Source organism: Crinia signifera, chromosome 12 (assembly GCF_055691185.1).
Source record: "Crinia signifera chromosome 12, ASM5569118v1, whole genome shotgun sequence".
In the NCBI taxonomy this organism is placed as follows: domain Eukaryota; kingdom Metazoa; phylum Chordata; class Amphibia; order Anura; family Myobatrachidae; genus Crinia; species Crinia signifera.
The window spans coordinates 57,655,625-57,671,835 of record NC_139228.1 but is presented as its reverse complement, the minus strand read 5'-3'; the positions used below and the strand labels follow the sequence as shown (position 1 = coordinate 57,671,835).

The 16,211-nt window shown below is 45.2% G+C and overlaps 1 protein-coding gene across 12 annotated transcripts in view; it reads left to right on the top strand.

The window, feature by feature from the left end:
* Nucleotides 1-16,211, top strand: part of EVL (Enah/Vasp-like) — an 89,366-nt gene that overhangs the window by 43,821 nt on the left and 29,334 nt on the right. For all 12 annotated transcript variants that reach the window (XM_083166556.1, XM_083166555.1, XM_083166552.1 and 9 more), the window contains exons 2-3: nt 3,399-3,567; nt 4,953-5,130. In XM_083166556.1, the coding sequence (XP_083022682.1) occupies nt 3,399-3,567; nt 4,953-5,130 (347 nt within the window). The remainder of the gene's footprint in view (nt 1-3,398; nt 3,568-4,952; nt 5,131-16,211) is intronic.

Sequence of the window (16,211 nt, the reverse complement as noted above, 5' to 3'; positions counted from 1 at the left end):
CTGCCGATCACTGAAAAAAACTGTAATGTGTGGGCAAAGTCAGATAGATCTGAAAATCCATTTATCTGGCCAAAATATCCCAATATCTGAAAATCCATAAATTGTGATTGCTGATGTATGGGGCCCATTACTTTCAAAAACCTTGGGTCAATCCCAATTGACCCTGTTGAAAATACTAGATGAGGGGGTGTGGTTAAGAAAAATAGGGTGCTGAATGCTGCTGAAAGTCTTGATAATACTTATCTTATTTGTGTTGTTCCCACTGCCGTGACGTCTTTCTTTCACCTTCCGTATTTGTTGTATTCATATGGTGGAGACATAGAATAAAATTTGGATTCTAGTATATCATCTCATTCACATGTAGAACGGGTGATGGTTAAGCCCTCATGATGTGCAGGCAAGAAGGCATACCTGACTTAGACATAAATGAAGTGCTTGACACTTATAAAGGTATCTTTTAGGGTGGCAAAGCGGGTGCGTACCCGTACTCACGGTGGTTCTCGTGTTGACACTCCTCAAAAGGTATCTTTTGCCTGGTGGCGAAGGTAATTTTTCATAAAATTATAATCCACTCCTTGTTTTTGCATAAAAAAAGAGGATTTTATTTACTTATACAAAGTAAAATCAATAAAGAAAATTTTAAAAGTTCTGTCTGCCGGGCAATGAGGGAGGTTAGAGTTGGGGTCCAAAACAAAATTGTGCTAAACCTGTAGGCACAGATGGTGATACTTTTTGTTTATACCTTCTCTCACACCCGTCACCACAAAGACACCTTCAAACAAGAAAAAAAAAAAAAGGGGGGGGGGGTCCTTCCTGCAGACGTGTTTGTAGCTGCTTCTCTTTATCAAGGCCCCAGCGCCCACTTTGCCACCCCAAAAGATACCTTTATAAGTACTTAATTTATGTGTAAGTCAGGTATGCCTTCTTGCCTGCACATCATGAGGGCTTATCCATCACCCATTCTACATGTGAATGAGATGATATACTAAAATCCAAATTCTATTCTTTGTCTCCACCATATGCATACAACAAATATTATTATTATTATTATTATTATAATTTTATTTATATGGAAGTTGACAGAAAGTCGTCTCAGTAGTGGGAACAACGTGAATAAGATAAGTATTATCAAGACTTTCAGCAACATTCTGCGCCCCATTTTTTTTAACCACACAATCTCATCTCGTTTTGAAAATTGTCAGTTACCATCGGCCACTTTATCACAACTTTATCACTTCAGCAGGCTTATTATATCTGCCCCTGAATGGCAACCCCTGATAAAGGATATAATTGACTGACAATAATGTGTTGCCACCATTTAAGTGTGGGAAGAGGTCACAGAACTCCATGGTAGGATGGAGATTTCCTGGCTACTGCAACCGGTTCCTTGCAGGGCACAATAGGTTCTGTTGCCTCCCAGTAGTGGGAGAAAGATTCGACCCCTCCTCCTAGGACACAGTCGAATTGCCACTTGTAGTAGACGCCTCCTGCTGCATTACAGCCCAGTGATATTACTGCTGCTCCCAGGGAAGTGATAGCAACTCCATGCGCACCTGAATAAGCCCCAGACTATACACTTTCTCTCTCTCTCTCTCTCTCTCTCTCTCTCTCTCTCTCTCTGCAAAATGTGATAAATCTCCCTATATGACACATCAGCAGACAGCATCCAGCTGAGTCCTCTGACACCTTTTCTTCCAGCTTCATCTGGATTCCAGTGAAATGTATGAAACGTGTTCTGTGTCTGTGATCAGACTGATGCATATGTAAGAGACATGCAGATAGTGTTTTTACAATAGTGTTACATTCATACACATCTGCTGAATGAGTTAATGTGAATGTTATCACTGTACATTAAAGCGCCTCTGCGGAAGACATACAAATATATTTAAAATTCCTTAAATAATGAAGTTGCTGATTGCTATGAATAGTGCATTCTCATGTGAGACAGTAGAGGGCGCCGACTACTAGTCAATGCCTAATGACCAATCTGTAGCAGCAAACTAATTCTGTGACATCGCCGAGTCTCCCATATCCAGAATCCCAAAATACGTTTTTTTAAACATGACTTAGACAGTGACACTGTTGTTTTCTGATGGTTCAATGTACACACACTTATACAAAATAATTACAAATAATGTATAAAATGACTTGCAGGCAGACTAGTGGCTCAGAGCATGCAGGCAGACTAGTGGCACAGCGCATGCAGGCAGACTAGTGGCACAGCGCATGCAGGCAGACTAGTGGCACAGCGCATGCAGGCAGACTAGTGGCACAGCGCATGCAGGCAGACTAGTGGCACAGCGCATGCAGGCAGACTAGTGGCACAGCGCATGCAGGAAAATTTGTGGCACAGTGCATGCATACAGACTAGTGGCGTGTACTTTCAGGCAGACTAGTGGCACAGCACATGCAGACAGACTAGTGGCACAGTGCATGCAGGCAGACTAGTGGTACAGAGCATGCAGGCGGACTAGTGGCAGATGATGCAGGTTATGTCCAGCTACAGAATAAGAGAAGTATTACTGAGAATAAGGACATCATCTGCTAACTTTCGCTCAGATCTGGATAATAATAATAATGATATTTATATAGCACTTTTCTCCCAATAGGACTCAGTGCTTCACCATTGTCTTTAGAGTTCAAAATACACAACAAGCTTAACAGTAGATATCAGTGAAATGCTTGAGTAAATAGATAAGTCTTTAGACTATTTTTAAAGGATTCTGCAGTGGGGGCTGATCTGCGAGGAAGAGAGTTCCATAGAGTTGGAGCAACAAAGTTGAAAGAACGACCCCCAGATGAATTCAGGGAAATTCTAGGTACTGTTAGTAGTCCTTCTTCAACGGATCGTAGCAATCGAGTAGGACAGTAAGGAATCAGCAGCTGCTGCAGGTACCTTGGGCCCTGGTCATGTAGGGCCTTGAAAGTGAGTAAGCCAATCTTGAAAACAATTCGCCATTTTACAGGTAGCCAGTGAAGGGTGTAGAGAATGGGAGTTATGTGGCAGGTGCGGGGCTGGTTAGTTAATAGTCTGGCGGCTGTATTTTGTACCATCTGCAAGCGGTGCAATTCTTTTGCTGGGAGACCCAGGTAGAGAGCATTGCAGTAGTCTAGGCGTGATGATAGAAATGCATGTATGACTTTAGGCAGGTCTTCTGGGGGAATTAAGTCCTTGATTCTGGCTATATTCCTTAGATGATAGAATGAGGATATGATTGTGGCTGACACCTGATGTTTAAGTGTCAGGCCACTATCCAGGACAACACCAAGATTCCGCACATGATCAGAGTTTTTTAGTGCTGTGCCCCCCAGTGTAAGACCTGTCAGGATGCAGGTCTGGATGCGCCTCGCTGTCATGTTAAAGCACCGCCTAACCCTTTTCTCTCTTCTGATTCCAGCGAACAGAGTATCTGCCAGGCGCGGGCTTCCGTCATGATCTACGATGACACCAGCAAGAAATGGGTGCCAATCAAACCCGGGCAGCAGGGGTTCAGCCGGATCAACATATACCACAACACTGCCAACAACACCTTCAGGGTAGTCGGAGTTAAACTTCAGGATCAACAAGTAAGTGTGCCCGTGGCCTGTTCATGCTGTGCCCGCGGCCTGTTCATGCTGTGCCCGCGGCCTGTTCATGCTGTGCCCGCGGCCTGTTCACGTTTCTGCTGTCTCGTGAAGATGCACGAGACAGCAGCAGTGTTATACGTGTCTGTAGGTGCTTGCCATGCAATGCCTCATTCATGTCTCTGGTCCCACCAAGCCGTGTGGTCTGGTCAGTATTCTCCCCATCCTATATTTCTCAAGTAGTAGAGAAGAAGCAGTTTGCTGCAATCAAAAGGGGGTGTGGTACGGGAGTCCGACAGTTGGGATCTGGCCGGAGTCAGACAGCATAGCGAGCGCAAAAAAAGCCCCATGCGGGCTCGCTGTGCTTGCCACCTATTCTATTCTCCCTCTATGGGGGTCGTGGACCACCACGAGGGAAAATAGCGGGTGGCCGTCGGGCACCCGGCTGTCGGCGTTTTGACAGTCGGGATCCCGACGTCAGGTAAACGACTGTCGGGATCCTGACTGTCGGGAACCCGTCCGACACCCATCAAAAGGATCCCCCGCCCAGACAAAGAGTAACCACCCCTTGCAAAATTGCTAATTTTTCAGATCCATTCACAAAAACCGAATAAGCAAACTGTTTTCTTATCAGAAAGAAGCCTGGGATCGCCTTAGTTTTCACACACACACACCCAGAACACGCCATGCTTCCTCCCCTAAACACCGGCTTCCTGTTAATCTAACTACGACTGCATTTGTGATGTGATTGATGAATTGCTCTTTATAAAACGCTGCGTAATATGTAAGTGCTACATAATAATAGTATGTTCAGGCAGAGCCTGGGGACGCATTGGGTACAATGGTCAGTGGTGGTGCCAGACTAATATCATGTGTATCTAGAAATGGCGCATTGAATGTGTTAATAGCAAGTGTTAAAGTCTTATTACCCCGTTTGTACCCGATATAACAATGTTATGAAGCGTCATGTACACAAGTAGGGGTACATTTACCAAAATGGGAGTTCTATTGCAGATGGGCTGATGCCTATAGCAACCAATCAGATTATACTTTTTATTTATTTAGCACCTTCTAGAAGAAAATAGATAGAATCTGATTGGTTGCTATTAGCTTCAATAGAACTCCCATCTTAGTAGATTTACCCCATGGTGTTTATTCATGGTACAAAAGCAAAATACGTTCTGTCACGTACAGCAGCCAATTAAATATTGCCTTCATTAATGTGCCTACGCTAAACTGCTACTATCTATCTATATCCGGTTGCTATGGGTTACAGTACACAGCTCTTGCATAAGCCCCAGAGCGGAGCTGTGACTGGCTGAGGCGGTTTTACTTTCTGTTGGCAACAGCTGTTCCTTATAGTGAAATATCACGTTTCTTCTTTTCAGGTAGTCATAAACTATTCACTGGTGAAAGGTCTGAAATACAACCAGGCCACGCCCACCTTCCACCAATGGAGGGATGCACGGCAGGTGTACGGCCTGAACTTCGCAAGCAAGGAGGAGGCCACGGCTTTCTCCAACGCCATGCTGTTCGCGCTCAATATCATGAACTCACAAGACGGAGGTAAAAATGCACAGAACTCTGTACTGGGAAGGGACAATGTGGGATGATCTGTGTTATTGGCTTGTTGCTGTAGTGGGTGTGAACTCACACGTGCCATTGCTGGTGCAATCTTTTATGGTGCAACCGATGGTGATTACTGCAGATGCACAAGGTGGTATTGCAGCCGTCTGTGGACGCTCAAAGTGGGCATCTCGGTCCTTGCACATTCAGACGCACTTAAGAGATTGGGGAGAGGGCGGGGCTGGTGCGGGTGTGGTACAGGGGTCCGACAGTCGGGATCCCGACAGTCATTAGCCCGACGTCGGGATCCCGACTGGCCGGACCCAGACAGCATGGTTAGCTCAACTAAGCCCCTTGCGGGCTCGCTGTGCTCGCCAGCTATTCTATTCTCCCAATATGGGGGTAGTGGACCCCCACGAGGGAAAATAGCAGGTCGCCGTCGGGAACCCGGCTGTCGGTGTTTTGACAGTCGGATCCCGACGTCGGGTGAATGCCTGTCGGGATCCCGACTGTCGAGACCCCGTCCGGCACCCGGCTGGTGCTAGGTGTTAAGGAAATGGTGATCAATTTCATTAAAGCAATGTATAGCACTGGCTTACTGATACATAGGGGGGAATTTACTAAAGGAAATTTGTAAAAAATAGGTGTATTTGTATGATTAAAAACACTTATTTTTGTCATTTACAATCCCGAAAATACGGCAATTCATATTCGTATTGATAGCACATGAATACGACTACGAATTGCCATATTTTCGGTATAGTAAATGTAAAAAATAAGTATATTTCTGGATACAAATACACCTATTTTTTTTACAAATTTCCTTTAGTAAATTCCCCCCATAGTGTGTAACTGTAGAAGCCTATTCTGTATAAGACTGGCTTACTGACACATAGAGGGAAATTTGCTAAGATGAATTCGTAGAAAAAACTCGTATTTTCATAGGAAAATACAAAAAAAAAATTGGCGTATTCGTATTTTTGCCATTTGCTATGCCAAAAATACGAATTTTCATATTCGTATTGATGGGACATTCGTATTTGTATTTACAAATACGAATGAATACACCATCGATAGAATACAACAGGAATCACCATTCAAAAGAATGGTGATTCCTGATTTACTAAGCAGCCGTATTGAAAATACGGCCGCTAATTGGTGTAAAACAGCCGCAAATGCCTGGGCAAATACGTAAGGAAAATACACTTCATTTTCCTGTCGTATTTGGCTTTAGCCTGCACGGATCAGTCAGATCCGTGCAGGCTTCAGTGTAAAAAATATATTGAAAAAAATAAATAAATTAAAAAAAACGGCGTGGGGTTACAGCCGTAACCAGCACCAGGCTGAAAGAGCCGGGCCGGTAATAAAAAATCAGGAAACCCGGCAAATAGGGGTTCCCCAATTTTTTTAAACCAGCCCCAGTCTCCAGGGCCGGGGCTGGTTCCCAAAATACGGGGGACAAAATAAGTAGGGGTCCCTCGTATTTTAAGAACCAGCCCCAGGCCCAACCAGCCAGCAGGGTAATGCCACAGCCAGGGGTAGACTTTTTATACAAGTCCCCCCCGGCCAAAGCATTCATACCTACCGACCAGCCTGGCCAGGCCCCCCCCCCCCCTCCAGGACTTACCTGACCAGGCTGAAGCCTGGTGCTGTCTCCGGTGACCCTGGGCTGTGGTCACCGGGCTGATGATCTGGTGTGAAAAAAAAGGTATAAACTATTATTTAATACTGTGGAACTATGAGTCCCAGCAAGCCTCCCCCGCATGGTGGGACTTGGAGAACCACAAGTCCCAGCATGCAGGCAGAGATTGGTGGCCTCGCAAGGCTGCGAACTTTTGCAGCCTTGCAAGTCAACCAGAATAAGGTCCATTGTGTGTATCTATAGCAGCCTTCCCTACATAGCACTGGCTTACTGACACATTGGGGGGAATTTACTAAGATGTGTATTCTACTTCACATGTGATGTTGCTATGGGCAACCAATCAGATCCTGTCTACTATCTACTAGAGGGTGCTAAATAAATAAGAAGTAGATTCTGATTGGTTGCCCATAGCAACATCACATGTGAAGTAGAATACGCATCTTAGTAAATCCCCCCATTGTGTGTAACTGTAGCACCCAAACACCCCTGATACCCTGAACCCTGATACACTATAGGGCAGACTGGATGATCCATATGGATGTTGTCTGCTGTTACATTTCCTGTGTATGTATATGTGTCACGCTGGACCTCTCACCCCATGCTACACTGACAAGTGACACACGATGCTGGATATAGGGAGGTTAGGGCTGATCTAGTACAGGCAGCTCCTGTTTCAGTGTCCTGCGCCTGCCTATTTGGATACATATATGGTCTAGTAGGTCTCCTCTTGGCTTTTCCTGTCACTGCTGCCCTGATTGGACGACTTTCTGTCCAAAATATCCCCAAGAGTCTTTCAGTGGCTTAATTACTTGCTACTTGTCAATGGGCATTTCCTGGTTCCCACGCCCCCCTGTCCGGGGGATTTCCTTATTCCTACTGAGCACGGATTTGCTGCTGTGACCTGTCAGACCTTTATTACTGATGATCCTTCTGGATGCGTTTTGCTTCCTGTCCTACGCCCGAATCAAACCGAAGGACGCTTTAAGTCGCCATTTTTCATGCTGCCACTGGGCACATAATTTGATCCAATTGCAATGCCGGGCCACCAGGCTGGGCACGGCCAATGCAAGTGTGTCAGCTTGGCCACGATCAACCTGAGCGGTGAGTAGGCGCACCAATTCCAGACCGCGTGCCACAGATTATGTATGTCGCCTGCATTTCATTAAAAGGATTAAATTGATTACTTAGCTTATTATGCTGCAAAATTCATGTGCAGGTTCTCGCAGTATATTTAAGATTATTATTTTACCATAAGGATGAACCGTATTTATATTAAAACTCATAAAATTTGTTGTATCATAACCCCTATGCTGCTGAGGGGTTCTCTTGCCCCTGTTTCCGAAAACACCAGGCTCCCAGCAAACACCTCTGCCTGTCAATCAGGCATAACGCCACCGACAGGCATAATGTTGGCTGGATCGCTTATGTCAGTGATGGCTAACCTTTACACTCCAGCTGTTGTTGAACTACACATCCCAGCATGCCCTGCTGCAGTTTTACTATTTGGCCAGTAACGTATAGGGCCTCAATAAGAATTATTCAGGAATTATTTACATTAATAGTAGAGGTGGATACCGTACATTAATCATTTTCGCCGCAGTTACAGTGCCAAATACCCATCCTATTAAGGTATATTATATATTATACAAGTGACGTGTTTTTGTCTTTTGTCTCTCTCCCCTTCCTTTTAATAGGTGTAATAAAAGTTACATTTTAATTCACACACTCTCACCTTTTCATCTAATTCTTACAAGTGTGCCCCAAAAACCCACTTTGTTTTGCCTTTTTGTTCATCTTTGAACAATCTCTCTGCATAGCTTTATTGCTTAACACATTTGGGAGCACCGCCAACCCAGTACCTTATAGAATCTTTCCTGGAACAGGTCTCATGTTGGTTTCATAAACTTAATAAATCTATTTATCATACAATAATTTTCGCTTGTGACAATCCCCCTCCCTTTGTACAAAAATTAGCAGTAACCTACCTTATGGTCCTTGCATTAGCAGTAACCTCCCGTATGGTCCTTGCGTTAGCAGTAGCCTACCTTGTGGTCCTTGCGTTAGCAGTAACCTACCTAATGGTCCTTGCGTTAGCAGTAACCTACCTTGTGGTCCTTGCGTTAACTTTAACCTACATTGTGGTCCTTGCGTTAGCTGTAACCTACCTTGTGGTCTTTGTGTTAGCAGTAACCTACCTTATGGTCCTTGTGCTTGCAGTAGCCCACCTTATGGTCCTTGAGTTAGCAGTAACCTCCATTATGGTCCTTGCATTAGCAGTACCCTACCTTATGGTCCTTGCGTTAGCAGTACCCTACCTTATGGTCCTTGCGTTAGCAGTAACCTACCTTATGGTCCTTGTGTTAGCAGTAACCTCCCTTATGGTCCTTTCGTTAGCAGTACCCTACATTATGGTCCTTGCGTTAGCAGTAACCTCCCTTATGGTCCTTGTATTAGCAGTACCCTCCCTTATGGCCCTTGTGTTAGCAGTAACCTACCTTATGGTCCTTGCATTAGCAGTAACCTCCCTTATGGTCCTTGTGTTAGCAGTAACCTACCTTATGGTCCTTGTGTTAGCAGTAACCTACCTTATGGTCCTTGTGTTAGCAGTAACCTCCCTTGTGGTCCTTGTGTTAGCAGTAACCCACCTTATGGTCCTTGTGTTAGTAGTAACCTATCTTATGGTACTTGCGTCAGCAGTAACCTACTGTATGGTCCCTGTCGTAGCAGTGACCTACCTTATTGTCCTTGCATTAGCAGTAACCTCCCGTATGGTCCTTGCGTTAGCAGTAACCTCCCTTATGGTCCCTGCGTTAGCAGTAACCTACCTTATGGTCCGAGCGTTAGGAGTACCCTACCTTATGGTCCTTGTTTTAGCAGTAACCCACCTTATGGTCCTTTGCGTTAGTAGTAACCTCCATTATGGTCCTTGCATTAGCAGTACCCTACATTATGGGCCTTGCGTTAGAAGTAGCCTACCATGTGGTCCTTGTGTTAGCAGTACCCTACCTTATGGTCCTTGCGTTAGCAGTACCCTACCTTATGGTCCTTGTGTTAGGAGTAACCTCCCTTATGGTCCTTGTGTTAGCAGTAACCTACCTTATGGTCCTTGCGTTAGCAGTAGCCTACCTTATGGTCCTTGTGTTAGCAGTAACCTCCCTTTATGGTCCTTGTGTTAGCAGTACCCTCCCTTATGGTCCTTGTGTTAGCAGCAACCTACCTTATGGTCCTTGCATTAGCAGTAGCCTACCTTGTTGTCCTTGTGTTAGCAGTACCCTACCTTATGGTCCTTTTGTTAGTAGTTACCGACCTTGTGGTCCTTGCCTTAGCAGTAACCTCCCTTATGGTCCTTGTGTTAGCAGTAACCTACCGTATGGTCCTCGTGTTAGCAGTAACCTCCCTTATGGTCCTTATGTTGGCAGTAACCTCCCTTATAGTCCTTGCGTTAGCAGTAACCTCCCTTATGGTCCTTGTGTTAGCAGTAACCCACCTTATGGTCCTTGTGTTAGTAGTAACCTATCTTATGGTACTTGCGTCAGCAGTAACCTACTGTATGGTCCCTGTCTTAGCAGTAACCTACCTTATGGTCCTTGCATTAGCAGTAACCTCCCGTATGGTCCTTGCGTTAGCAGTAACCTCCCTTATGGTCTGAGCGTTAGCAGTAACCTACCTTATGGTCCGAGCGTTAGCAGTAATCTACCTTATGGTCCTTGTGTTAGCAGTAACCCACCTTATGGTCCTTTGCGTTAGCAGTAACCTCCCTTATGGTCCTTGCGTTAGCAGTAACCTCCCTTATGGTCTGAGCGTTAGCAGTAACCTACCTTATGGTCCTTGCGTTAGAAGTAGCCTACCATGTGGTCCTTGTGTTAGCAGTACCCTACCTTATGATCCTTGCGTTAGCAGTACCCTACCTTATGGTCCTTGTGTTAGGAGTAACCTCCCTTATGGTCCTTGTGTTAGCAGTAACCTACCTTATGGTCCTTGCGTTAGCAGTAGCCTACCTTGTGGTCCTTGTGTTAGCAGTACCCTACCTTATGGTCCTTGCGTTAGCAGTACCCTACCTTATGGTCCTTGCGTTAGCAGTAGCCTACCTTGTGGTCCTTGTGTTAGCAGTAACCTCCCTTATGGTCCTTGTGTTAGCAGTACCCTCCCTTATGGTCCTTGTGTTAGCAGTAACCTACCTTATGGTCCTTGCATTAGCAGTAGCCTACCTTGTTGTCCTTGTGTTAGCAGTACCCTACCTTATGGTCCTTGAGTTAGTAGTAACCGACCGTATGGTCCTTGTGTTAGCAGTAACCTACCGTATGGTCCTTGTGTTAGCAGTAACCTACCTTATGGTCCTTGTGTTAGCAGTAACGTCCCTTATGGTCCTTTTGTTAGCAGTAACCTCCCTTATGGTCCTTGCGTTGGCAGTAACCTCCCTTATGGTGCTTGTGTTAGCAGTAACCCACCTGATGGTCCTTGTGTTAGTAGTAACCTATCTTATGGTACTTGCGTCAGGAGTAACCTACTGTATGATCCCTGTCTTAGCAGTAACCAGCCTTATGGTCCTTGCATTAGAAGTAACCTCCCGTATGGTCCTTGCGTTAACAGTAACCTCCCTTATGGTCCCTGCGTTAGCAGTAACCTACCTTATGGTCCGAGCGTTAGGAGTACCCTACCTTATGGTCCTTGTGTTAGCAGTAACCCACCTTATGGTCCCTGCGTTAGCAGTAACCTACCTTATGGTCAGAGCATTAGGAGTACCCTACCTTATGGTCCTTGCATTAGCTGTAACCTACCTTATGGTCCTTGTGCTTGCAGTAGCCTACCTTGTGGTTTTTGTGTTAGCAGTAACCTCCATTATGGTCCTTGCATTAGCAGTAACCTACCTTATGGTCCTTGCGTTAGCAGTAACCTACCTTATGGTCCTTGTGTAAGCAGTAGCCTACCTTGTGGTCCTTGCAATAGCAGTAACCTACCTAATGGTCCTTTCGTTAGCAGTAACCTCCCTTGTGGTCCTTGCGTTAGCAGTAACCTCCCTTATAGTTTTTGTGTTAGCAGTAACCTCCCTTATTGTGTTAGCAGTAACCTCCCTTATGGTCCTTGTGTTAGCAGTAACCCACCTTATGGTCCTTGTGTTAGTAGTAACCTATCTTATGGTACTTGCGTCAGCAGTAACCTACTGTATGGTCCTTGTGTTAGCAGTAACCTACCTTATGGTCCTTGCATTAGCAGTAACCTCCCTATGGTCCCTGGGTTAGCAGTAACCTACCTTATGGTCCAAGCGTTAGGAGTACCCTACCTTATGGTCCTTGTGTTAGCAGTAACCCACCTTATGGTCCTTGCGTTAGCAGTAACCTCCATTATGGTCCTTGCGTTAGAAGTAGCCTACCATGTGGTCCTTGTGTTAGCAGTACCCTACCTTATGGTCCTTGTGTTAGCAGTACCCTACCTTATGGTCCTTGTGTTAGCAGTAACCTCCTGTATAGTCTTTGTGTTAGGAGTAACCTACCTTTATTGTGCTTGTTTTAGCAGTAACCTCCCTTATGGTCATTGCGTTAGCAGTAACCTCCCTTATGGTCCTTGTGTTACCAGTAACCTCCCTTTGAAAAGCGAACGGGGAGGATACCTGTACGTCTTCATTTTAAAATCTAAATTAAAATTCTTTTAAAAACTTTTTTTGTGATAATTTTCGCTGTCTTTGCTGTCTTACATTGTGCAGGAGAAATATAATGCCAATGTACTAACCAATTACATGCACTGACAAAAACACGGCGTAAAGTTGGCAATGCCAAAGGAGCTTACACTCTAAAGCTGGGTACTCACTGAGCGGTAGATCATTCATTTAAATGCCCATCCAATTGTGATATCAGATTTGACGCATCCGGCATAGTGTTCATTCTAGCACCCGCCAAGTTTGAAAACCCATGCAGTTCCAGTTCCCTGCTGGGGTGTCGCTGTCTGCTGTAGTGCTTCTAGCACAGTGTGGTCTGTATATCAGCACTGATATGCAAACCAGACCTGTGCTAGAAACACCACAGCAGACAGCAACACCCCAGGCAGGGAAGTTGAACTGCATGGGTTTTCAAAGTTGGCGGGTGCTAGAATGAACACAAAGGCAGACGATTGGTAAGTGTGTTTGTACTTACCAGACGTCGGATAGGTCGGAAGATGCCCGAATGGTTGATCTGTCGGCCAGATGTGTACCCAGCATAAGAGGTGGGGATGTGGTCATTAGGTCGACAGTCAAAAGGTATAGACCTTTGAAAAAGGGTCGACATGAGTTTTTGATGATTTTTTTATTTTAAACCGACTTGTTCACACTTTACCATCCCAGTGGGAGAATACGCGAGGCACCGTGCCTGAAGCATGGTAAGCGGATCCGGTACACTTATACATTGTTCATATCAACCTGTCGACATAGACACCCCCCAAAAAAAGTCAACATTTTGCTTGTGTCAACTTTTTTGACCATGTCAACCTAATGAATACTGACGTTTTTGATGTGTGGACCTCTTTCACTGTCGACCAATAATAAAAGTCAGTGAGAACTGATTTTTATAACCGTCTGAAATCGCCGGCATCAGTCGCTCACCCCGAGCAGGCATCGGCCCATAAAATGCTGCCCATTCCCCTGATGCCGGCCCTTCTACTCATATATAAATTCTGGAACAACACTGCCAGTCAGCCACAAAGACACTTATATTGTACCAGTTACCAGCTCATCAAAACGTTGCCACAACATAACAGTAACGGCAGCTCACGGCGGCAGGGCGCGCCCAAATAGAGCAATACTTGAATTTCTCAGTTGGGCACCATCTAGTGGCCGCTAGAGAACATAACACTTGAATTCCCCCCATAGTGGTGAGATGCAGCCTTCTACTACTGTGTATAGGATAGTGTGATATAAATGACACAAGCTGCTTTTACACCGGAATTAAATTAAGTTTCACAGTCATAAGCTTGTTCCAAAAATATGTTTCAATAAGCTCTTTAAAATATAAATAGATGGCTGTATTCTGAGCAAGGGGCCTGTAGGAGAGAGAACGTAATGTAATTGTGGGCAACGCGGAAATCAAATCTACTAATGATACATTTATAATGACCCGCTTAACGTGTAAGTGTAATTATTATGTTCTGTAGATCATTTGATTAAGGAACAAAAAAAGAAATCTAGAATTAAGGTCCAGCTAAGCTAAAGTAGAGTTCTACTTAAGAGATTCTTCAGAATCCAATCATTGCTCCAGATGTGGAGTTATATGCAAGCTGGAATGTACATAGATGTTACTGACATTTTTTGATTACGCAAGCTGCGCGCACATTGTGATCTGCTTAGCGGTTAGTGCTTACAAACCATTCTGGCGCGTCTTCCTTTCCTTTGCAACCGCTGAGTGGACTATACTTTGTATCAAGCCCTGTTCAGTCAAGCCTGGGCACAGTGCTCGCCATATCCTGTTGCAACTCCCGCGCTGACTGGCAATGACTGATATGGCGCCGTCTCCCGGAGATAGAGGTTTGGGCGGCATGATCACAAAGAAGCATACGGCTTAGAATTAGGGTCTATGCTCACTTGAGCATTCTATTGGCAGCGGCCAACAGTTGCGGGGTTTGGGTGTGAGTTTTGGTCGTGCGGCTCACATGCGGTCTTGGTCTAGTGGTGATGGCAGAGATCACAGCATAAAAATCATCTGTCCATAAAAGAATGCTTTAAGTTATTGGTCTTTTGTGTTTTATTGTTTTGTGGGCATAAAATTTATAGATTTGTTGTTTGGTGTCTATGGGAACAGGAGCTAAGTACAGGGGCGGATCCAGGTGTGGGGGGATCAGGGTGATTGCTGTCTGCTGCAGTCTTGATGTATTGAGTCTGCTGATGATCCTGGGTGCTCTGAGACCCCCAGGTAGTGCTGTGATTAGTCCAGATTAATTGTTAAAAAAAAACCTCCCCGAAAAGAAAAGTCTAAATCCACCCTTGGCTAAAGATGTAGCATCAGAGACAGCCGTTGCCAGGGGAAATATATGGCAGAAACAAAGCCAATGCGGGCGACAGTAACCATAATACCAAGATTTCTGATGTTGCCATAGTTATAATGATGACACCATAAGAGTCAACATGGACAAAACATTGACATGATAGTCTTCATGGGGAGATTTTTGATGTTAAGGACACTTCAAAAAGTCTTTGCTGCCATTGTGACTATGACTGCTGTCAACATTATGAGCATGTCAGCATTTAGACAGTAGACACAGGTTCTTTGCCCAATGAAAGAGTCGTTTAAACTGGTTCCATTTAGCGTTTGATGGGGAAGATGCGGAGCTGAACGTACGCCCGCTGGCAGAGCACTCTGCAGAGCCAAGCCCATGCCATAACGGTTGGTGCTGAGCCTTATGCTTTTCGTTAGGAGTGACGCACCATAACATATATGAATAGGCCCCCAGCCTAGATCACTTGTGCGGGAAGGCTGATCCCCATCACGGTAAGAGACCTCCATAAAAAACTTTGAACATATTCCAGTTTGCCGACACATTATAATGACTTTTAGCTGACACGGTGAGTGGGACCATAAAGGCCTATTGATACCTGGATATTTGATGACCGATCCATTTAGCGGTGTGTGTAAAGGTATCTTTTGGCTGGCATTTCCATTGTGCCCGCTTCTTTCTCCAGTGCACAGAATAGGTCTCTAGGGGACACTGGCTCTCCCAGAGAAGGTCAGCGCTCAGTAACATTATTGCAGCCTCTCTTATTTGTCAGGTCTATTTTAGTAACTTTTCTGCATAGGGAATGAAAGCACAAAAGATCAACCTCCCCCCATCCCCCCAAACACATATACACACACACACACACACACACACACACACACACACACACATACACATACACATGTGGGCTCCAAAGTGTGTCTGTGTAAGTGCCCCTGATCGGCCAGTGCAGCCAGATTGGGATGGGCCCCTCTACCATTTCTTCAGCTAGACATTTGGCTTCAGGCATCAGCGTGGCCCCATGGAACACACCACTACGTGTGGTGATATATCTGCAGAGCCTCACCGTACTAGCAGGGCCAGAGTAAAATGTCATATGAACTTACCACATGCCAACCTCCAGAAGCCCCCTGCTCAGCATTATAGCCCTGCTATATCAACAAGACCCGCTCCGTCATAGCAACAAGGCCCACTCTATCATAGCTGCAAAACCCACTCCATCATAGCAGCAAGACCCTCTCTGTCATAGCAATACAAGACCCACTCCATCATAGCAACAAGACCCACTCCATCATAGCAGCAAGACCCTCTCTGTCATAGCAACACAAGACCCACTCCATCATAGCAACAAGAACCACTCCATCATAGCAGCAAGACCCTCTCTGTCATAGCAACAAGGCCCACTCCATCATAGCTGCAAAACCCACTCCATCATAGCAGCAAGACCCTCTCAGTCATAGCAACACAAGACCCACTCCAT